The sequence below is a fragment of the Vipera ursinii genome (genome assembly GCF_947247035.1).
Source record: "Vipera ursinii genome assembly, chromosome: 6".
NCBI classification, from domain to species: domain Eukaryota; kingdom Metazoa; phylum Chordata; class Lepidosauria; order Squamata; family Viperidae; genus Vipera; species Vipera ursinii.
The window spans coordinates 75,177,619-75,201,430 of NC_139515.1; the positions used below are offsets into that span (position 1 = coordinate 75,177,619).

General features: G+C 40.6%; 2 protein-coding genes across 2 annotated transcripts in view; one reads left to right on the forward strand and one right to left on the reverse strand.

The window, feature by feature from the left end:
- WNK1 (WNK lysine deficient protein kinase 1) overlaps positions 1-23,812 on the forward strand; it is a 141,169-nt gene that overhangs the window by 112,826 nt on the left and 4,531 nt on the right. The window contains exons 26-34 of the mRNA XM_083366795.1: positions 919-1,113; positions 4,145-4,186; positions 7,967-8,148; positions 10,170-13,226; positions 15,687-15,814; positions 17,862-17,947; positions 18,048-18,178; positions 20,284-20,377; positions 20,552-20,693. Of these exons, the coding sequence (XP_083222921.1) occupies positions 919-1,113; positions 4,145-4,186; positions 7,967-8,148; positions 10,170-10,484 (734 nt within the window). The 3' untranslated portion in view covers positions 10,485-13,226; positions 15,687-15,814; positions 17,862-17,947; ... (1 more) ...; positions 20,284-20,377; positions 20,552-20,693. The remainder of the gene's footprint in view (positions 1-918; positions 1,114-4,144; positions 4,187-7,966; positions 8,149-10,169; positions 13,227-15,686; positions 15,815-17,861; positions 17,948-18,047; positions 18,179-20,283; positions 20,378-20,551; positions 20,694-23,812) is intronic.
- The window catches only part of RAD52 (RAD52 homolog, DNA repair protein), a 13,911-nt gene continuing 5,922 nt past the window's right edge, over positions 15,824-23,812 (reverse strand). The window contains exons 5-11 of the mRNA XM_083366821.1: positions 23,692-23,810; positions 23,534-23,609; positions 20,961-21,145; positions 20,272-20,411; positions 18,021-18,098; positions 17,428-17,625; positions 15,824-16,759 (exon numbers count right to left, since the gene is read on the reverse strand). Of these exons, the coding sequence (XP_083222947.1) occupies positions 16,698-16,759; positions 17,428-17,625; positions 18,021-18,098; positions 20,272-20,411; positions 20,961-21,145; positions 23,534-23,609; positions 23,692-23,810 (858 nt within the window). The 3' untranslated portion in view covers positions 15,824-16,697. The remainder of the gene's footprint in view (positions 16,760-17,427; positions 17,626-18,020; positions 18,099-20,271; positions 20,412-20,960; positions 21,146-23,533; positions 23,610-23,691; positions 23,811-23,812) is intronic.

Sequence of the window (23,812 nt, forward strand, 5' to 3'; positions counted from 1 at the left end):
AAAAATAGAGTTTGCTGAGGGATTTACTGCCTGGAACCAGATTATTTTATATTCTCTTTAAAGCCTCTCCATACTCAGGAGGAAATACTTGTCCAGTCACTCAAGTGGGCCCTCAGCAGGTGTCAGGAAATGTCCCTTCCAGTCAACATCTATTCAAGTGATTACCTGTCAGCCCTTACTATTTAATACACAATCCCTCCAAAGCACACGTTTTCCAATATTCTGTTGAATTCACTATGAAAACGCCTCCTAGTTCTCAATATTTGCTCACCCCCCGAGATCCCCTCTAGCAGAAAGGTGGCATAAATGGTGGAACAGAAGAGGAAAAGATACTGCGAACTGAATATGAAACCTCTCCTAATTCTTCAATGGGCTAGAGATTCGCAACTCCTGACCTACGTAATACAAATGAGCCATATCACGTGAAGGCAGTAACTGCTTTGTTAACCTTTTTTATTTTTGATTTTTCCATCCCACCGTCTTGATTCTCAGAGACTGCACAGAAAGGTCCCTGCAGTTTTCTTGGCAAGGTTTTTCAGGAGTGGCTTGCCACTGCCTCCTTTTTAGGCTGAGAGAAAGTGAGTGGCCCAAGGTTACCCAGCTGACTTTAGGCCCACAGAGGAACTAGAATTCACGGTCCTCCTTATTCTCTAGTCTGATGCCTTAACCGGCGCGCCAAATCGACTAATCGTACGTGAACACTTGAATGTTCATTTGCAACCAGGGCCTTCTAAAACAGAGATTGATGGTTTCTCAACGAATTTCACTCTTGTAGTTTCAGCCTGAATAGCTAACGCGAACACCTCTCTGTCGTTAGCCATCCTGACCAAATTTTTAACACGATTAGCAGGGTTGGAAAGCAAAGGATTCACTATATTGCCAGTGCCTTGATTTCTGCTCTCCTCTCTCTCTGTGCAGGAAACCTGTCTGCTCAGAGTGCCCCTTCAGTTCTCCCCCAGCAGCAGACCCTGCACCCTCCTGGCAGTGTCCCTGAAGCAGGACAAAACCATCTGTTACAGCCCCTGAAGCCATCTCCTTCTAGTGAAAATCTCTATTCAGCTTTTACCAGTGATGGTGCCATTTCTGTCCCGAGCCTTTCTGCACCAGGCCAAGGTAAATACTGTAGATGGGGGTCAGTAACGTTGAGTTCAGTGGGGCCTCATCTGCATCAGAGGATGATGAGATTTCTAGAGCCTGGTTTAGCCAAAATAAGGTAGATCGACTTGTCTGTCCCGTTATACCTGTCTGAAAACTTAAGTTTTCTGGAAGATTTATACAGTCTACTCTCGATCATTGATTCCAGCCTTATAAATACGTGTTGGAATCAGTGCAGTTTCACTGTGTAAACGGATCAGGCACGCGAAATAAGGATGAGATAAGGACAAATGAAAGAGTACAATACAAAAAAGGTCAAGTCAGAGCTCCTTCCAAACCATAGAAGGAAGTCAGTGGAGCGTACTGACTTAAATCTTACGCAACTTTCAAATTGTGCGATACGATGGCCTAATCTGCCGTTGCTGTAATATATATTACTTATGGCATGCGGTTGGATTAAATTAGTTGTTTTCTGGTATCAGAAACAACAGGATATTGGAGACGTGATTATTTGGAGGCGGGGGGGGAGGAGGAGAAAGGTCCTGGTTTCTTGTGTCTTGTGTAAAGCTCTCGATTGGTCGAGATTCTTTCTCCTGTGTCTTGCTAATGCATCTCACCAGTCCAGCCTAGAGTTCTCTAACATCTTGTAGTTGTGTTCTATCTCCTGTCCTTGTTCTTCGCCCCCTTTTTCCCCCCTGTTTTTTGTTTTTACCACAGGCTGTGTGAAGTTTAACTGTGCATCTGAGCGGGTGACATTCAAGCCTGGTGGCAGGAGGACCCGATTTCTGAGTACGCCCTGCTTGGCTCTTTGTGTGTAACACCTTTACTCCTTCCTCGTCTTTTTGTCTTCGGCTACTTGGATCTGTTATCACATGCTGTCCATTTACATCTGCCTTCTTGTATCTCTCTGACCTTAGGGCTTGGCTGAGAAGTGTAGCTTGCAGAAAAGAGTGTTCTGAAATTGTTACCCTGCCGCTCAGCTAAAAGGTTCTGGTGGCGGTAGTGGTTTTATATGGTCCTTCAGGTTACAAGGAGACAACTTTGTGATTCCTTGCCTAGACATTTAAACTTCTCTGTAGCGTATGGAGGAAATAATGGCCAGGGACAAGATATGCCGGACAGAGAGGTGCTTATCCTTTTCCTAGTGGACACGAGAAACTAATTCACACAACTCTGAAGTGAACAGATTGTTGTTCATCTGTGTGGACTTATTTTGGTCAACTCAGGTAAACAAGCACGCACAAGTATGAGTATAGCACTGACTGAACACAATAGCAGTTCAGCAAGATTAGGGGGTATATATCTGCTCTAGGAGAAGTGGTATACATTTTTTTCCATTGATGTGCTTCAAATCAAGAAGACAATTTTCCCTGAATGTTATGTGGCCAACTACTCACAGTTCAGTTAGAAACTAGGGAATACTTCTGATCTCCCACTACCATGATTTACAAAAAATCTAGGAAGGCCAGAGCTGATCTAAAAGCTGCATAAAGATATGGCTAGTTTAATTTACAGGCACCGTGGTCCTGTCTTCTCATCATATGAGTGATGTGTGGACAGATGTTCAAGCATGAAATTGGGACAAAAATATTTCTTCCCTTGAATTGATTTTAGAGGAAAATTTCCTCAGTCAGTAATTGAATTTTATATGCCTTAATTTCTGAGCCCAGGCGTGATCAGCCAGGTGCTGTTAAATGGTGATTTAGCCAAGACTGGGGGGGGGAGTTATTGGAAAATACTAAATTGCAGTAAAATAAAAATCTCAGAAAACAGTAATTATTTTGAGGATAATTAATAGGATGTGTATAATTGCTCTATGGGATTTTTGTGAGGGGTTTTTTTTGGTACATAAATATTCTGTGAACTATGAGCCATGTGGGGGGAAATTTGGGGGGGCCCCTAAAAATAATGGAAATTTATAATGCCTTCAATTTGGCATCACTTGATTTCTGTTGTCCCCTAAAACTTGGCAATGCTTGTGGAAGCATGGCTTGGCTTTACTCAATTTTTAACAGGTTTTCTGTTTTCCTGAGGTCTGTCTTTTTTTTTTTTGGTCAATAGATTGTATAGGGGAAAAGGTCCTTACTAGCAAATATGAGGCTGGCCTCAATAACACGTGTCTTTATACACTTGGCCTAAAAGTAGAAAAGGTTCAACAGGTTCCTTCTTACTTTGGATGGCACTGATCTTCTAGGAGAAGTGAAATTGTTTTGAGGACTAAATCAGCCAATCATTGTATCAGTTACAAATAGACTTTGGTAGGTTTATTTGTTGTGACTCTTTTTTGAAGCCAATTAAAAATGAGAGGAAAAGTTTCAGTACTGCATTCCGTTCAGATTTATCTTTCAGTTTAGTTTGACGGTAATTTTTTTTTTTAAACAAGAAGAGAACTTGAGTGATCAGAAAACTAACTGAGATTACCCTACATTATAAAAATCTCATAAGGGACGCGGTGGCTCAGTGGGTTAGGATGCTGAGCTTGTCGATCAGAAGGTCGGCAATTTGGCGGGTTGAATCCCGAGTGCCGCGTAACAGAGTGAGCGCCTGTTACTCGTCCCAGCTTCTGCCAACCTAGCAGTTCGAAAGCACGTAAAAATGCAAGTAGAAAAATAGGGACCACTACGGTGGGAAGGTAACAGCGTTCCGTGCGCCTTTGGCGTCTAGTCATGCCGGCCACATGACCACGGAGACGTCCTCGGACAAGCGCTGGCTCTTCGGCTTTGAAACGGAGATGAGCACCGGCCCCTAGAGTCGGAAACGACTAGCACACCTTTACCTTTACCTTTTATAAAATTCTCATTGCCATAATGTACTTGAGAAATTCTAAACAAGTACCAGTATGTACTTAAATTGGCATATTGCTGCTCTTCCTCTACTTGAAAGTTGTCCCGATGTGTTTAAGGCCGCTCAAGAATTAAAAGCAGTGTCATGAAAGGGAGGATAACCTGTTGTGTTTTCCTACTTTTATCACCAGGTACTTTATGCTATTTGCTAATACTGTGTTTCTCACTGTTTCTCTTTAACCAATTGCTTTCTCTTTATGCTTTAGGGAAGATGGTGAAAAAAGTCTGCCCTTGCAACCAGCTCTGTAGTAATTATTTCACTTTTGGTTACCTCTGAATCCTGATTGCTAAGCTATGTTGTTTTGCTCAACGCCATACAGTTTTATCTCCCCGGATCTGTCTTAAGCACAGCATCTATTCTTTGTTCCTTCTAATATGTATTTCTGCATTATTGCAGAAGTAGGCTTGGACGTCCCATTCCTACTGCAAAGGATAACTTTGGTCATCACTTAATGATGTACTTCTTGGAGATTAATCATGAGGCTCTAGCATATATTGACTCTAGTAAAATTTCCATATCGTATTAGAAGGCACATTCCCTTTTTGAAAGGAATTTGGTTGTAATAATTATGTCAAAAGGGGATTTCTGCAAGCACTGATTCAGCTGCATACAAACAGTATGTTATGTTAAATGACCACTAGCAAGCAAGTGACCTCAGAGTGACCTTACAGCAGGGTTCCCCAACCCCCTGGTCCGTGGACCAGTACTGGGCCACAGCATGCCAGCAACCGGTCTGCACAAACAAGCAAAGCCCCATCCGTGGGATGCAGGCTGCACACAAAACCACGCTCCTTCCGGTCCATGGAAAAACCTCTCTCCACGGAACCGGTCCCTGGTGCCCAAAAGGTTGGGGACTTCTGCCCTACAGCATACAAAAAGTGTCATTAATAAAGGTATAGCATTTCTCGACTTAACAACTATTCATTTAGCAACCATTCGAAGTTACAATGGCACTGAAAAAAGTAACTTAGAACCGTTCCTTGCACTTAACCACTGTCACAGCATCCACAAGGTCCCATGGTCAAAATTTGGGTGCTTAGCAACTGGCATATATTTATGATGGTTGTAAGGTCCCGGGTTCATTTGATCACCATTTGTGACCTTCCTGGTCAGCTTCAGACAGCAAAGTCAACGAAGGAAACCAGATTCTCTTAATGACTGCCTGATCCGGTTAACAACTGCAACGATTCCCTTAATAAACAGGCCAAAAAAAAAGTTGCAAAATTGGGTGAGACTCCCTTAACAGCGGAAATTCTGGTCCCAACTGTGGTCGTAATTTGATGACTTCATGTAAATGGAGTGCAGCACATTGGCAGAGTTTGGAAAAAGAGTTAATGCAGTGATGTAGTCAGGGAAAGAAAGAGCTGTGATTTCTCTATAAAGATGAGAGCCGAAATAAAATTCTGTAATATTTGCTGTGACTGAGCAAGATTGAGGGGAGTTTGTTTTCTATTGACGCTGATCCACATTCTTCTCAGACTCTTCTTGATGGCTGGTTTAATAGATTAAAAATTGGTTACTTTTAACAATTGAGGTCATTTTTAATATGGTATAAGTCAGGGGTAGGCAACCTCGGCTCTTTTATGACTCATGGACTTCAACTCCCAGAATTCCTGAGTCAGCATAGCTGACTCAGGAATTCTGGGAGTTGAAGTCCATGAGTCATAAAAGGGCCGAGGTTGCCTACCCCTGGTATAAGTCCTTACCTAATTATCTTAGTGAGTTTTCTGAGGCGATTGGGTGCATGCTGAACCGCTAGTGAAAGAGAAAGATTAGTCACACTTTACAATTCACGTCATCACCCTTACCCCCATGTCTTGTAGGCACTACACCTAGCAATGTACCTTCTATGGCCATCAGGAAGGGGCTGAAGAATATCTTCTAGTCCCTGCATGAAACTGATGACAATGCTTTTCGGCATGACGTGAAGGTGGTTTTCGTTTCTTCACTATTGTCTGTTACCTGTGCTGATGTGTGGCTGGCTGTTTCTTTATCAGTAGACTTAGGCCTGTGTTACAGCCTATTGTGTCAAATGTCGTTCCTTTGCATGTTACACAGTAACAGTGATTCAATACCACATTCGTTTCTCTCACCTGGCAAAAGGATTTCTTTTTTTCCATTTTCTTGTCTGCATGTTTACCCCCTTCTGTCTGTTCAGTTTGGGGGAGATGGTTGTCTCTTAGGTTACCTCAGCTAATCACCTTGCTTGCTTATACAGTATTTCACAGTGCAGTAACGCCTTGCCTCACTGCTATCACGGATAAGGATTTTTATTTCTCTACTTGCCCTTTTATCAGGTCTAGGGATCCAGAAGCCAGTTGTTAACTGTCTGTAACCTTTAACTATTTAGTTTTTGAAGCAATAGGATCCAGTTGCCATAATGCATGATGCCACAGAGACTAAGATTGTGCAGCAGTTTGTATCTGAAGGCAAAAAGTGCTTAGGAGCACTTAGGGCCGGGACCATAGAACTTAGCAATCCCAGGAAAAGGTGCTTGGATATGGAATTGTAGTCATAGGTATCCCTGCCATTCATTATGACACAAAAATCACACACACACACACACACACACACACACAGAGAGAGAGAGAGAGAGAGAGAGAGAGAGAGAGAGAAACACTGCAGTGCAAACCTGCCCTTTTTTGCTTGTAACCCAACATTGGGTACAAGTATGAAAGTTGCAAAGTTTGAACTTCACACACAATGGATGTTTTGTCACTTGTCAGTCTTGCCTCCCATTGAAGACGCACGTGGCTACATATAATTGCAAAATGTGTGCCCCTGCAAGTGCCAAAGCACCTCTTTGCTCTCAGATCCAAACTGCTGCACAAATTCTTCATCCCCCCCGACTTTTTAAAATAAAACTTAGATTCCAGTACTTTTTTAAACAGCAGTATTGGGAGTACTTTCATACTGTTCTGTTGTGCTTTAAGTTCTCTCTATATATATGAACAAAAACTTTCCCTTTGTATTGTAGGAAGCTTTCTTCACATGACTGGGGGTTATTTAGGATCAGTATGCTAATTGACTTATACTGCATTTTCCCCCCACATTAGATGTCATGTACAGACCTATACAGTGACCTTCCTGGGTTCAGATTCTATTTTATAAATTGGTGAACCTATCTGTTTTGGTTATGGGTGATTTTTTTTTCCATAACACATTGAAGTTCTCAAGACTTGTGTTGAAGTTTCTGCTATTCGACTAACTATTACAAGCAATAATCCTTTCCCGCACCATTTCAGCAGATTTGCCACTGGAAAGCCTTTGGCATATACCCATGGATATATTGAACTTGTCTTTATTCTTATGATCTGATTCTAGCAAGTGCCATTTATTTATTTTTATTCAAGTAGCTCCTTGTGCTTTTCTTTTTAGATGTATTGAGATCATTCCATCCCATGGTATGAAACCTTTGGAACTAAATAAGCAGGCTTCGCTGGAAGCCACCCTCTCAGTTTGAAGCAAAGGAGATTATTTGCCATACATCGTTTTTGTGTGTGTGTTGGGATGTGAAGTCAGGGCGCTCTTAGTACAATTGTGTTTCATGATTGCTGCCAGTAACCTAAGTGTTTCTTTCCAGTAATGTGTTCTTGAGGTTGCGGATTGTCCATCTGCAGAACAAAGTGACTACTACCCCGATGAATATACAATTTCTTGGTATTGGACTGAGTGGGTAGAGTTGGCAAATGGGTTAACCAAGCATAATAGATATTTGTAGACAATTGGGAGGAAACTTCCCAACAACCTTGTTATTAATGCCCAATGTTAATCCACTTGCCTGAGGAAAACGGCAACTTTGCAGACCACCCACTGATGTGAAAAATAACATACAATTACATAATTAACTTAATAGCAGAAAAACTGCTAGCTGAGCTCTAAAATCCCTCCTTTTCATTATGTCCAAGTAGACTTCATATGCATGGCTTTTTAAATGATTGCTCTTATTTTGCATTGTAATTTTTGATGGCCTCCAGGGAATTCTGTTTCAATCAAATTTAAATGATAGCTACTTTTATTTTTCTAGGGACCAGCAGTGTAAACACTGTTGGGGGTACAGTAAACAGCCAGGCACCCCAGTCTCAGCCCCCTGCCTCTAGTCGGAAAGGAACTTTTACTGATGATCTGCACAAACTAGTGGACAACTGGGCTCGTGACGCTATGAATCTGTCTGGCAAGAAAGGAGGCAAAGGACATGGAAATTATGAGGCAAGTTTAGAGTTTTGGTTTTTGTACTATTTATTGCTATGACGCTTCAGATTTCTATCAATTTTATATTGACTGTTTTTTTAAATTGTTATGTGCCATACACAGTTCTCTTTGGGGAAGATGTGCCGTTTAAATTTAATTTCATTAAATTAATTTTGGTTAATTAATCAGATTTAAATAGCCATCCATCTTTCCTAAAGAGAATTTTGGTCATATAGCAAGAAGAACTGATGGCAGGTGGATCAAGGCAGTCACAGAACGAATTCCACTTGATAAAAAGGGACCCCAAACAAGATGGATTGACGACATCAGCAAGTATGTCTGGCCCAACTGGCAAAAGGAAGCTCAGAACCGTATTGGGAAGAGGCCTTCATTCTGCCGTGGATAAACAATGGCTAGAATGATGATGATGAAGAAGAATTAATTAATTAATATTGCAATGGTGCTTAAAAGTTTGCGAACCCCTTTGAATATTCAATATTTTTGCATAAATATGATCTAAAATGTGATCTCATCTCTTAAAGCCCGATAAAAAGAACTTAATTAAACAAATGAGTGAGAAACATTGCATTAGTTCGAACATTTATTAAGGAAAATGATCCAAAGCTACATATTTGTGTGTGGCAAAATTTCATGAACCTCTAGGATTATCAGTTCATTTGAAGGAGAAATTAAGAGTCCATGAAATTAAATCCATGGGATGATAATTAGGTGTGAACATAAAGAACAGAATTAAAAATCTGATCTTCACCACACAGGTATGTGGATCATGACTGAAAAAGGTTAAAAAGCCTATTTCCAGAGTTTGGATTCCACTAGTCTATTGTCAGGCAAATTGAGTACAAATAAAGGCAATTCTACAGCATTGTTGCCTTCCCCAGAAGAGATCAACCAAGATCACATCAGTGTATAATTCTCTGAGAGATCTCAAAGCATCTAAGGAACCAAAGGCCTCTCTTGCATTTGCAAATGTCAGCATTCATGAGAACCACCATTAGGACAGGACTCAACACCAGTGGTGTACATGGCAGGAGCGCAAGGAGAAAGCCACTACTCTTCAAAAAGAACACTGCTGCCCGGCTACATTTTGCAAAAGACAACGAGAATAAGCCAGAAGGCTGTTGGAACAAATGTTCTATGAACAGATGAGATCATAATGTACTTTGGCTTGAATGAAAAGTGTTATGTTTGGCGAAAGGCAAACACTGCATTCTAGCATAAGAACATTATCCCATCTGTGAAACACACGAGTGACAGGATTGTGGTTTGGGTTCGCTTTGCTGCTTCTGGACCGGGGGACGGCTTGATAGAAGTCTGAATTCTGCTGGCAAATTCTGCAGGAAAATGTCACGGTATCTAGCCGTGAAAGAGAGTCACTCAGCAAGACAGTGAGCCAAACCACACAAGTTGTAAGACCAAAGAATGGTTAAAGTACAAGAAAGTTAAGGTTTTGAAATTGCCAAGTCAAAGTCCTGACCCTAATCCTATAGAAATGCTGCAGAAAGACCTGAAGCATGCAGTTCATGCAAGGAAGACCACCACCACCCCGCCCCCCTAACATCCCTTAGTTGAAGCCATTCTGTAAAAGAGGAACAGACTGAAATTCCTCCAGGCTGATTGTGCAAGACTGATCAACTGTTAGCAGAAACGTTTTGTCACAGTTATTATTGACCAAGGAGGGCACACTAGTTACTGAAAGCAAAGTTTCATACTCTGTTACCATACCCACATATGTAGCTTCGGATCATTTTCCCCAATAAATCAATATGTCTTCAACTCTGTAATGTGATTCTCTTCATTTAATTTTAGGACTTGTACAAATAAACCAATCACATTCAGGTTATATTTCTGCAGAAATAATGAAAATTCAAAAGAGTTCGCAAACTTTTAAGCAGCACTGTCCAAGTGCCTTAGCTACTTTTCAGGGTCATGCTTGGATAAAGTTGACAAAAGAAATTTGTGTAGCAACTCTCAGATAGCTTGATTTTGGGTTGAGTTCCATTTGTTTTTCTTTGTTTTAGGGTCCAGGAATGGCAAGGAAGTTCTCTGCACCAAGCCAACTCTGCATCTCCATGACATCATCTCTTGGTGCTACCCCTATCTCTGCAGCATCAGCTACCTCCCTAGGTCACTTCACCAAGGCCATGTGTCCCCCTCAGCCATTTGGTTATCCAACAGTGCCCTTTGTAGCCCCCTGGAGTGGGACAGGTGGTCCAGCACAGCAGCCTTTAAACCAGTTCCAGCCTGTAGGAACTGCCTCATTACAAAGCTTCAACATCAGCAACTTACAGAAATCTATCAGCAACCCGCCTGGCTCTAATCTGCGGACCACTTAGTGATTCCCAGCCACGTTGCTGGGTAGACCTTTGGGCAGGAGTTGGGGCCTGAATTAACTGCTAGGCTCTTTGTGCCCAAAAGGGATGGATTCCCCCCCTCTAACCATTGCTCTCTGCTCTCAGTAAGTAAAGCCCCCCATTTGGAAGATGGGGAGAAATTGATCAGGATCCTCTTAAGATGGCACATGCTTCCTCTAATTCTTGTATGTGGCAGAATGTATAAAGATGGAAATCACCATGCAAGTCAGCAGCCTCTGACTGTAAAATTCACATGACTTAAGAGGCTGGATCCTATGGGTTGGGAAGAAAGTTGTTAGCCTTCGCATGAAACTTGAGTATGCTGTTTGCCTTGCTCTGAAGAATTAAGCCCAGGGGAAAAGCTGTCCATTTTTTCACCATCTTGTCTATTCCTTCCTCCAAAGCATCACATCACAGTTCCTGAGCGAGTGAGCAACACAGATGGACATGCCGAATAGCCCATGCTTTGAGATAAGTCTTTCCTGCTTTCAGGAAAAGATACTAACAGCTTTTGACAGCAGCATTAGAGCAATTTAAAATGTTTAGAAGAAAAATAATAATAATTAAAAGTTCCCTGCGGACATGTACTTACCATCAGTTTTGATGTGGAAACACTGTGATATATAAATGTTGTTGGACAACAGTAGTTTAAAAAAATGAGTGGAATATAGAGGGTTAAACAGTCAAAAAAGAAAAAAAAATGGGAAAAAAGCTAGCTATATCCTGATACTTAATTGGAGACACTTTAACTTTTTTCCTTTTTATTTTCATTGTATTAGATAAATGTGAATGTATAATTGTATAAATTAATGTACTTGAATACTTTGTCTGTTCTCCCAGTATGCTTGCTGGATATTTTAGTGCCTTGGACTTTTTATTGCTTCTGCAGTTAGCATCACTTGCCTAGCAGACTTTAGTCAGACCGAGGGAAAGGAGAGAGAGAGGGAGGTTATTTTGGACATAGCCACTGAAATACCAAAAAGGCCTAAAACATTGGATGCTTGTACTGTAACAGTGTCTAGAGCAGGTGTCGGAGGGGAGCTACTGCAGCTGAACGTTGAAAAGGTAAAGCTATGGAGCGAGCGATGGGCAAAACCAGCAATGGATATTGATGGAGGGTACAGAAATGATGACATGTAACCAGAGTGAAGCTGGGCTGAATGTGAACAGAGAGAGAGAGAGGGTGGGAGAAAGAAATGGCTTGTCTGAAAGGACAGCTCCTAAGGGCAGGCTGATTGAAAGCTACAAAGGGTTTTAGGAGGGGCAAGATATGTGTTCAGAAACTGGACTTTTATCACTCTGGGAAGTGTGAAAGTCTCCTGGGATTTGCCCTTCATTTGTCTTTTAATTCTACCTAGAAAGGGCAGAAGTAGATGTTCCATGTGGTGGGTTTCATTGCCAAGGATAGATACACTTGAAACACTCAAAATAAAATAAAAAATAACTTGTTTTTTTTGTTAAATGTCTAAAGGACTTAAAACTGGTACCAAGACTGTAACTCTGTTGCCTTCTAAGTAGGTGTTCTGTATCTCCTACTTTCCGCTCAAACTTGGTTTGTAACTCAACACACAGGGTTCTCTATTCCAATGAAATACTGCAACCAACTAGTATTACTCTGTATTGCTGCAGCAGGCTGTGAAGGGTCAAAGTACTTCTATTTTGTACTTGGAAGTAGCTTTACTGCTGGTCTAAAAGTTTGTATACTAAGTAAAAAAAAATATGTCCCCCCCCCTTCCCCCCAAAAAAGGTTCCTTTAAGGTTAGCAGGGAATTTGTTATTCCTGTACTTGTTCACTCTACCCTCAAACATATGCCCAGGTTTGTCTTTCCATCCCTTTGTCTCAAGTTGAGGTTTAGAGTGGCTTTGTCAAGGAAGGAGGCCTCGGCATGGTGGCTGAAAAGCGAAAGACGGGAGTCTAGGTAGGTGGGCTTCCAACACCTTTTCAGACTTTAAAGTCCCCATTTTGGCGGAATATGGGGAAGCTGTGGCTTCCTACTGTTAATGGAGAAGCTTTTACTTTCTGAGTTGGTGGCCATTCTTCAAAGGAAAATGAATTGATGTGCAGGAAGTGTAAAGAATCAGTGACGAAAGGGGCCGCTTCATGGTTAGAACGGTCAGCTGAGTGTTGCACGAGGATGGTATTTTGGATTAATATGTTTGAGGTTGGGTTTTTCACTTAGTTATGCAAGTACTGGTTTTATTTACCATTGATTTCCCTCCTGTGGATTAAATAACTGAGGTCTAGAAGAATTAACTAATGCTACTGAACTGTTAAATTATTTTGTGTTAATATTACACTTTTGAGTACCTTTCCCCCCCCACAAGATCTGTTTCTGAATTACAGATGTTTTCTTTACATTATTTAACAATGTACACTGTAAAAACAAAATAAAATGAATTCAAACCTTGGGCTTCCCTGGCCGTAGTTGATGGTATGTTTTTGCACTAAATCCAGGCATTGCGCTTCATGTACAATTGCGCTTTGTGCTGCAGTTTGTTACCTTCTTTGTAGATATTTAACGAAATCATTCAAATAAACCAAACCTGCTTTTGTTGAACTGTGGCATTTCATTTTCACTTGGCATTTGGTTCTTTCAGTGCCCTGAAGCTTAACTGGCGAGGAGCTCCTGCTGCTGTCGGCAAGAGTTACAGGACAGATGGCTCATCCTTTCTGAACTCAGGGCTGCAAACCCTGGCCGGAAACCCATCTGGATAAGGCTTAAGGTGAAGAATGCTACGAAGTAGTTATTCAAGCTCGGAGAAGAATGGCGTCTCCAACCAGTGGTTGTACTGTTACTTGAAGAGCTTAGCTACATTGATGAGGAGGTTTTTTTTGTGAGTTTTTTTTTTAAAAAATTTGTTTTCAGAGATTTCGACAGGCATTGTGAACTTCCATATCTATGATGTACGTGGAAGGACTGGGAAGTTGCATTAGTAAATTCAACACATCTTAAAACTTTCATGGTTGGGAACAAAAATAGACACCTGAACGTATATATATATATATATGTGTGTGACAGACAGAATTCACTTTTCAGTCTGTTCATGAAGATTCAGTGAATGGGAGGAAACGGTTTCAAAGATTGAAGTTATTAATTTTGAATTGTAATACTCTGCAGAGACATAACAGTTAAAAACAAAAATAATTCTTCCTCATGTTGCCTCACCCATTTTTGCAACTCCCTTGAAATTCTCAGTTCCCTCCTAGTGAAGTTCATGGTTCTTCCAAGATCTGTCCATTCCCCTTTTTTAAAAAAAAAATTCATTCCAGAATTCTTATATCATACCAAAGAAGAATCTTCCTTTTTAAAGCCTATCATAACGAAGTATTTGTAAAGTCTCCCTTGGAACCTCACATCAAGGCGTAAAAAAATGAATCCTGTGTTGACACTAGACAATAGAAGAGCAGGTCTTAAAGAGACTTGGTATATTCATTCAGTTCTTGAAAGACTCTATCTTGTATCTTTGATCTGTGAGGACATTTGGAATTTAACATGGTAGTTTACTTTTATGGTTTACATGAACTACAAGCTTGCACTCTAGTAAACTAGAATCTTAAGAGACTCTACTAGAACAGAAGTTGCTATATACCTCTAGGGAAAAAAAAGTTTATGTGATCACTGTAATTTCATAAATCTGCCACTATATGAGAAATTTATGTAGAACCTTGAAAGCAACTTGCGATATAGGAATTATATGACAAGAACAAAGGGAATAAGAAAATGGAGCTTTGTGCTTGATTACAACTGAATAAGGTGTTACAGGAGTTTAGTGTTGTGCTGTTTCAAGTACTGTAAATCTGTAATTGAAATCCTCATTTATTACAGGAATGGAAGACAGTGGCCATTCAGATGTTGCTGGGCTACAACTTAATTCTAGTATAGTGTACTTGAATTCCAATTTTTATTTGGTACTTTTATGATTGCTATATGGAATAGTTGCTGCAGATCTTGCAACAGTAAAAGTGGAAGAATTCCTGAAGATTTCTTTTAGCCAAGTAATCTTGGCAGCAAGATGAAGGAAACAAGTCAGTTACACAAATGGCCTTTCACTTCCAGTTGCTTTTAAAGAATGAAATCAATGTAACAATTTTTCCTATAGGAGCTACATGATATCAGTCATATTGTGATATCCCTTGCTTCAAGACTGGAAGTTGTTTCTTTTGCCAAAAATGTTTTTTGTAAAGTTGAGTCTTAGGATCTTGAGTGTATTTCTCGCAGTTTAGCATCCTTATAAAATACAGCACATTTTCCCCTTCAACTTCCTAGGGTTTCACAGACATACCCATGTAGTTTTCTTGGCAACAGTACATTAAAAAAAAAACTTCCAGTTTAGTCTAAAGCTTCTGCATTTCCAGACAATCAAGTACTGAATAGGTTCAATGTTGCTTAGCTTTTTAAAACCAGCTAAGGAGAATTTCCTTTATCTCTTCTATTTTAAATTGCATATTGTAAAATAGATTTATATGTAGGAAGCTAGATATACTGTAGCAATCATAAGGTGTTTGGCTACTATGGTGTGTGTTTGTGTGTGTGTGTGTTAAGTGTTTGTTAAGCATTTAGAATACCTTGCTAGGCCCCAAACACGGGGCAAATCTTATTTCCTGATTCAGCCTAACCCAAAGCCATGGCCTTGGGTTAATCTGAGACAGGAAATAAGATTTGCCCCATGTTTGGGGCCTAACAAGGTATTCTAAATACTTAACAAACCCTTAACACATATCTCCCTTGCTTCTCAGCTAACAAAGCGAGAAAGAGCCTGTGGCCTAAGGGTTAGAACAATTGCCTAATGTGCAATCAGCCCAGGTTCAAATCTCAGAAGGGTGTGGCTGACTGATGAGAATAAATAAGTTTGAAATAGCTATATCAGTCTCCCTTTAATTCTGTTAGCAATCCAAAAAATGTACACACACACACACACACACACGTGTGTGTGTGTGTGTGTGTGTGTGTGTGTGTGTGTGTATGATTTTAGCATTCTTGATCAAATAATTTTGGTTTAATCTGCAGATCAGAACATAGTAGGCCAATTTTGAAAATTAAGGAAGTTTATTTCAAAAGAATGACCAAGGAAAGTTATATAAATGATATACATACATTACATAACTTCTTACATGTGGGATCTTCCTAAGTCAATTACAGTTGTGACATGATAGTAATGAAACCCTTTCCAATGTTATCTTAGCTGTTGGTCAAGTGGAACTACAACCGACAGATCATCTGGAGATAAGGAATTTATTTCAGCCTGATGCTATTAGTCTCGCAGAAAAACTGCTTCAATTATCCTTCTCCCTTTTGCAACAGAAACAAAAGGTATACTGATCCTGTTTCCATGCAAGAATTGTTTGGGGAAAAGTTGGTCAATCTAACAAAATAGATTGATATATATTTGTGCAAGTGACTTAGAAAACATGACAGTTTGAATATAAAACCAGCAACCTGCTACCTCTCCTATCTACCAAGATGTGGTAGAGAATCCAGAGTTTTATGCAGCAATATTTACTGCTATGCTGCCTATTTAATGCAAGCAGCAAAATCAGAGTAAATGATGACATGAGATGCTGCATTAAATTATAGATTGCAATATGAATTATATTGCTCTTCTGATTGATTTTTGTTTTCTCAGACCAATAGTGGACCAATAAATAGACACCATAAAAAGTCCAAGACTGATATATTTCTCTTCCATCCTAGACTTCCACGCTACACTTTTAAAAAGTCATGCTTTTCTAAACTTCTAGTAGTAAACCTTCCAAATATTTTCAGGTTGTACCTCTTTGAGTAGGTGGAAACCTTGGTTTTGTTGATTTTGTTCATTAAAAGAAAGGACAATTATAATTTAAATTAAAAATGATTTTCTCTGATCATCAAATTCATATCCAGGTGAGACCATTATAACACATTTATATTTTGAATATATTATTACTAAAATTGCTCTCTTCTAATTGGAATGAAGAAAGTTAAAAAAGTACCTTTTTAAATTTTAAAATAAAAGTACATATAAAGGAATAAATATTAGGATTTGTAATATTTAATTCTTTTAACTAGAGTTGAAGTGGCATTTTAAGCCGTTAGTTACTGCAAAGCAATGCACGTTTTTCTGTAATAAAATCTAGAATATATACTTTGAAATGCAACTTTATTGGGCTAAAATGTATTCTGAATTAAAACCCTCATGCTGAAGTCTGTTTGTTTTCTATGCAGGCTCCAGTCTTCTCTTTTTAATTCCTTGGCCTTTTTGGTATGGGCTACGTTCAGCTGAAATAGAAAACAGTCGTTCAGAAAAGGATTTCCTTCTAAAAAATATTTTTCACCTAGGTTCTTTTATTTATCTACAATAAAATGTATCCTGTTTAATTTTTCATCACTGCAATTTTAAGCAATTTTACTTTACAATTTTACTGACTTGGATATAATTCATTGGCTGAAAATACTGGGAAATATGAAGGGTTTTTTCCCCCTCTGCTTTCTGCAGAATGTAGACGCAGTTTAGGTTACCATCCAGTTTTATATGTTTTATATTTTATATTTATATTTATATTTTTATATTTTATATTATATGTTTTATATTTCACATACAACAGGCCTCATAGTTCAGAAGCTGCATTTTAGCTGCTTTTCACAGAGGAGATATGTTATTTGTTCTCCCCTATTACATGCATTTGTCATATAGTCTACAGTAGTTAATATAGACAAAGTGACTTGTTCAGCTATCTCCTTTATAGTTTACCTCAGGGGTCCCCAACCCCTGGTCCATGGACCAGTACCGGGCCACGGCATGGCAGCAAACAGTCCGCACAAACATGCAAAGCCCCATCTGTGGGATGTAGGCAGCACACAAAACCACGCCCCCTCTGGTCTGCGGAAAAACCTCTCTCCGTGTAACCGGTCCCTGGTACCCAAAGGTTTAGGGACCTCTGGTTTACCTGATAAGTAGGATTTGGGACTGGAGGACAGATTCCAAGATGATTTTATACTCGATTGCTGATTATTTATTCTTTGTGGGGTTCGGCTGCGAGTCATCATGGCATGCTGTCCAAGAGGTGACCGTAAGCATTGGGCTGGCACAGCTGCTGCATTGTGATCAGTCGCTTCCAAAGGAAAGTCCCAGAGTTCTGGATCATCTGTAACCAGTCAGGTATTAAAACCAGAATCTCAACTATTGATCATTCAATTAGGCATCTGATTCCCAACGGCTCTGGATTGTAACGGAAGCGGCGATGTTCAGGGTCAAGCTCAGATATGTGACTGTTTAAATCATGAGTTTTTCTAGAAAAAGGGAATGTGGATGAGTAACACCTTTGCTCCCAGTAACTTTTCACTATAAATGCCTGCTGGCTGTTTCTTCCTTTCGCTACAGCTCTTCTCTCCCCCACTCCCCCCGTCTGCATTCAGCATCAAACCAGATGTGTTGGGGAGGAGCTGCCTGAGAAAAGGATGCACACGGTTCCCTAATAATTGGTGCTGCAAATACCATGAAAACAATGAGCTGACCGCCTTAAAGCAATTTTACACTCACCTGCAAGGAATTCTTCATCCACAACAGGTTCTGGTTGCACAGAAGAGTTGCATTCCAAGGCAGGGGGAACAGACGCCTCTGTAAGCAGAGAACAGAATTGTTGAAAAAGTGGAACCGTTACCCACCTTTCTGATTTGAGGCAGGGAGACAGGATCAAGGTAGGTAAAACTGAATTGGCGATGAACAAATGGCATATCAGTCTTTCCCTTATTTCATCAAAGGAGAATCAGTGGTCGCTCAACTGTGCAACTTGCCTGTGGGTGCTTCATCACTGGAGGTTTTTAAGAATAGACCCGGACAGCCACTTGTCTGAAATTGTATAGGGTCTCCTCCTTGAGTAGGGGGTTGGACTAGAAGACCTCCAAGGTTCCTTTCAGCTGATTGATTTTCTTTTGGGAAATCTTCATGATTCTTAATGTTCCTGTTCTATTTACGACTCCTTATCATTCTTTAAAAGGAAGTTACAAGGAAGAGCTATGATAGCCTTTCACTGCCCTCAACTCTCCCCCCTGCCCCCATCCCTCAAATGAATTGAGTTGCTATAAAGGTAAAGGTTCCCCCGCACATGCGTGCTAGTCGTTTCCGACTCTAGGGGCCGGTGCTCATCTCCGTTTCAAAGCCAAAGAGCCAGCGCTTGTCCGAGGACGTCTCCGTGGTCATGTGGCTGGCAAGACTAGATGCCAAAGGCGCGCGGAACGCTGTTACCTTCCCACCGTAGTGGTCCCTATTTTTCTACTTGCATTTTTACATGCTTTCGAACTGCTAGGTTGGCAGAAGCTGGGACCAGTAACAGGCGCTCGCTCTGTTACGCGGCACTCGGGATTCGACCCACCAAACTGCCGACCTTCTGATCGACGAGCTCAGCGTCCTAACCCACTGAGCCACCGCGTCCCTATTGAGTTGCTATATGTATACTTAAATAATTTTTTCAAGTAAAATCTAAAATCCATTGGAATACTTTGGGATAGCCATTGTACTTGGATGATTCCTCTCTCCACCCCCTTCAATGTTTTAGTTCAAGCACTTATTGGAAAAGGTTTCAAATGTGATCCAATAGAACCTGGGAAAGTTTCAGGAGCAACAGAAGTCAATGCAACTCCCCTATTCTTCAGGTCCAAGCCTTTTCCAGCCCTCTCAGCTCCACATCACTTTATTTTCTTACAAATCTATATCTAACTTGCTTCACAAAATCTACTTATAGCTCAACTATTGAAATCTTTGTCAAATAGAGTTTATTTATTTTATTTATTTAATTAGTTTTCTATACCGCCCTATTCCCGAAGGACTCAGGGCGGTTTACAGGGCAATATTTAAAAGACAGTATAAATTAAGATAAAAATAGAATTAAAAAGAATTAAATTAATAATAGCCCAACAATAAAACAATGTTAAAATTTAAAACTAAAACCCCCCTCAGTCCAGGCCGGATACATCGAAAAGCCAGGTTTTCAGGTCCCGGTGAAACGAGCGCAGGTCGCCCCCTATAATTACTTGACTGCCTCCTGTTTAAACATGATGATCTCTGCATCCCTAAAATTACTCCAGATTATTTATTTCCCTTCCTCTTTTTTTCTTGTAATGGTAAAACTAGTTGATGTTAACAGGTTATGCATTTTTGTGTATAATAAACCTTTGCTTAGCTGGTCATTCTCTCCCATTGACAAATGGAAGGAATTAATCATATACATACGTACATTCTCCTCTATCCAGGGTCAATCAGAATACAGCTGGAAGGGATCTTGGAGGTCTTCTAGTGCAACCACCTGTTCAAGCAGGAGACCTTATACCATTCCAGACAAGTGGCTGTCCAATCTCTTCTTTAAAATCTCCAGTGATGGAGCACCCACAACTTCTCAAAGCAAGCTGTTCCACTAGTTAATTGTCCTCACTATTAGGAAGTTTCTCTTTAATTCCAGGTTGCTTCTCTCCTTGATTAGTTTCCATCCATTTTTTTTTACTTATCCTGCCTTCAAGTGCTTTGGAGAATAGGTTGACCCCCTCTTCTTTGTGGTAGCCCCTCAAATACTGGGATACTGCTATCATGTCACCACCCCCTAGTCCAGGGGTAGGCAACCTCGGCTCTTTTATGACTCATGGACTTCAACTCCCAGAATTCCTGAGTCAGCTATGCTGACTCAGGAATTCTGGGAGTTGAAGTCCATGAGTCATAAAAGAGCCGAGGTTGCCTACCCCTGCCCTAGTCCTTCCTTTTCTCTAGAGTGGCCATACCCAGTTCCTGCAACTCTCTTTACCTTGATCTTTAGTTCTGCAACCTGAAACATCTGACTGGATCTGCTGTTTCTCCTGCATCTGCTGTCTGAACTTCTGTTGAAGCTGCTTCTGTCGCATCTTCCGATGGTGAGTTGCATCATAATCCAAGGGCAGTGAGTTCCTGTGATGACAGAATATAAACCAAGGGGGGATGATCCCTTGTAGCTCATTAATAACATTTCCTCGTGTTGGGTAGCAAGGCGTGTTTATGGCATATTAAATTTCAATTCCATAATACTTTCTTCTAATAACTTACTTAAGATCCAGGAATACCCCGGATGAACCAAGGAGAAAGGAACTCATGCTGGATAATAATAAATTCTGAAAGCAGAATGTTAACACCACTAGAGGGCATCAGACTGAAAAAAAATCTGCTATAGGATATACAGTATGTGCCACTTGGGTATGTACTTTACCAATTTTGTAGGCCCTTAGGAAATAGGAAACATTTAAACTATCTTTTTTTTCTGACAGAATTCATATAAAGCAATCCTGCATTACTTTTTCTTTCCCTATGGCCAGAAGAAAAGTAGAATATCTGACGACACCCAGGAATTTCTTGCTAAATTAAAGTTCAGAATACGTTTGACAGCAACTTTCTAATGGCATTATGAAAAGTTTAAAATTTCAAAATAGGCACCTGTGGGAAAAATCGAACAAAGCTGCTGACCTGTTTTGGTTTTGTCCAATAGCATTCAAGGGAGAACCCAACCTGTGAGATTTGCCAGGGGTTGACAAGGAAAAGAATTTCTGGTCTTCACTGCCTTCTTGCAAGCAGCTATTATATCTTGCCTTTTCTATAGAAGGATCAAAGTCCTGCCTTTTGACTTTGCCCAAATCTAAATCTGGAGGCATCTAGCAAAAGGATAAAACAGAAAGCCATTCAAGTAGAGGAATTCAGAAAATAGTAGAAGCATGTCACAGAATTTATCAGGGGGAAGCTGCCCAGGAAATGCATCCCCCCCCCCCAACAAACACACAAACCCAGAGACGAAGCTACCCAGGAAACAAGTGATATTTTGTGCAGAATTTGCCTCTTCACACCACACTTTTAGCCGTAAACTGAGCTAATGTGGTTATTTATCTGTTTAAAGCAAATTAGTTACTCTTAGTGCCATGTACCCTGTAGATCGTCTTTGGCTTTTTATTTTTATGACAAATTATTTATTTGAAACATTTATACAGACACCCATCTTACAGCAAACTCTGGGCAGTTCCCAATCAAAAATCAAAGACCATATTCAATGTAGGAGATGACCGGGTTGTGCCCGAGAGAGGGGCCAAGCGCATCATCATTCTCGAGTCCCTTTGCGCCCACAAGAGAGCTAAGTCCAGCCCATCTTGAATTCCGTTGACTCTTTATCTCCTGCCAATTTGCTTTGATCACTTGTAGAGGGTGTTAGCATGAAACCGTTTGAACCGCTTTGACTCCTGATTTCCTGTGCTTGACAGTAAAACTATTAAAACCAAATGTATATGTAAAAAACAACAACAACCTGGTGTCAAGTCAAGCTTCCATTCTGTAGTTATCTGTTTTTATCCCAGCCCTTGGAAGGAAAGACAGGTGCTTTATGGAAGGTTAAGAGGGTGGAGGCCTGCTGAACTTTGGGGGGGCTGTCACAGAAAAGGCACACTTCCTAGCCCGCGTAGGACGGCAATGTTTAAAGTAAGGGACTAGGAGCTTGCCCACCCTTATCTTACCTGGTAGAATGGATAGATGACTTTAGAGAAAGGGGATCCTGGAAATAACCTATGCCTATGCCATATAGGCTTTATAGGTGATGAGCAGCATCTTGATTTGCACTCAGCAAAAAAAAAACAAAAACCTGGAAGCCACTGCAGCTCATTCAACAGAGGTGTTAATGGGCAGATTCAGGGGCCCCCCATCACAGTGCATCCTGCTGCATTCTGGACCAGTGGAAGTTTTTTGGTGGTCCTCAAGGGTAGCCCTGTATAGAGCACATTGCAGTAATCCAAATGGGGGGTGATCAAAGGCATAAGCAAGGCCTCCCAGTGAAGGAAAGGGTGCAATTGGTGCACTAGACAAATCTGTGCAAAGGCTCCCAAACTATGGTTGCCGCCTGCTTCTCAGGCAGGAGCCGAGTCCAGGAGACACCCCCACCCCCACCACCCCAAGTTGCACAGCAGCTCAGTTCTGGAAAATACCACCCATCCAAAGATTATAAATATCATCTGGACCTGGGCAACCAAAAAACCAGAGTCATTTCATCTCACCAGGGTGAATCAAACCCGGTTCCCCCACATCTGGACCCTTACAGCCTTCAGGTATTTGTCCTGCATTGCCACAGCATCATCTGTCTGGCTGAGGGTGGAGATACAGCATTGGGTATCATCAGCATGGCAAGGCCCTAGGACTCGACCTCTCTCCCCTCGTATCAACACCGACTGGAACTGGCCACAGAGGAAGGAGGAGAATCATCGTACCACAGTGCCTCCCACTCCCAGCCCTCAAAGCCAATCCAGGATACCATGGTTGACGGTATCGAAAGCCGTCCAGGAGGGCCAGAATGGTTGCACCGCTTTCATTCTGAGCCCTCCAAAGGTCATTGACTAGTGCAACCAGTTTTAGTGCTGTTTTCTGATCCGAACCCAGACCCAAAAGGATCCAGGTAATCCGCTTTACTCAGGGCCATTTGTAGCTGTCAGCCAACCACCTTTTCAACAACCTTCCCTAAAAAGGGAACATTTGAGACTACAGTTATCCCATTATAGGTTTCAAAAAGTAAATAAATAAAGGTTAATGTTGTGGCAGTGGCAAAGGATATTGAAACAGGAAAACTACAAATTTTTAGACATGTTTAGAAGCTTATAGTGTGATCTTAGAAATGATATACAAAAATAAATACAAGTTCAATTAATCTAACTTTTGGGTAAATAAGTAAAGGATCGTAAGGTAGAAAAAATATACTCTAAGGTCCACATAAAAGTTACACGAATGTACATGTGTATTTGTGCATGTTGCAGAAGCCTATTCAAAAGAAGACAAAAGTATTTGTTTTATAATACTAGAATGATGGCATAATACTTTGGGCTTAGTTCTGAATAATAATAACAAAAGAGAAAACATTTCTAATAGAGAAAAAGCTAAAAGCTGAAATCCCATGATTATGAAGAATAAATTAGGCAAGTTACTATTAATTTTACAATTTGTGCTCATTCCAGAATTTGGCATTTTTATTTTTCTAGAAACCTGCTTTCCTCTCCTCTCCCCTCACCACATACCTGACGGGGCAGCTTATTCACCGAGCGCAAGTAGTCTTTATCCAAAATACAGTTCCCAAGAGCATTACCAAAGCACCTGAAGAGACAGATGGCTGCTTCTTAAAATATAATTCTGTATTTCACAACAAAAAAATATTGTATGCGTTGGTTCCTCTTACTTTAGCGCCCTCTTCAATCCGTCTGTGACAGCCTCTTTCCTTGCTTTTTCAAGGGACAAGGCCTTAGATTTCAAGCCTTCACTTACTCCATAGCCAACATCTTCATGGTAAGCCCCATCCT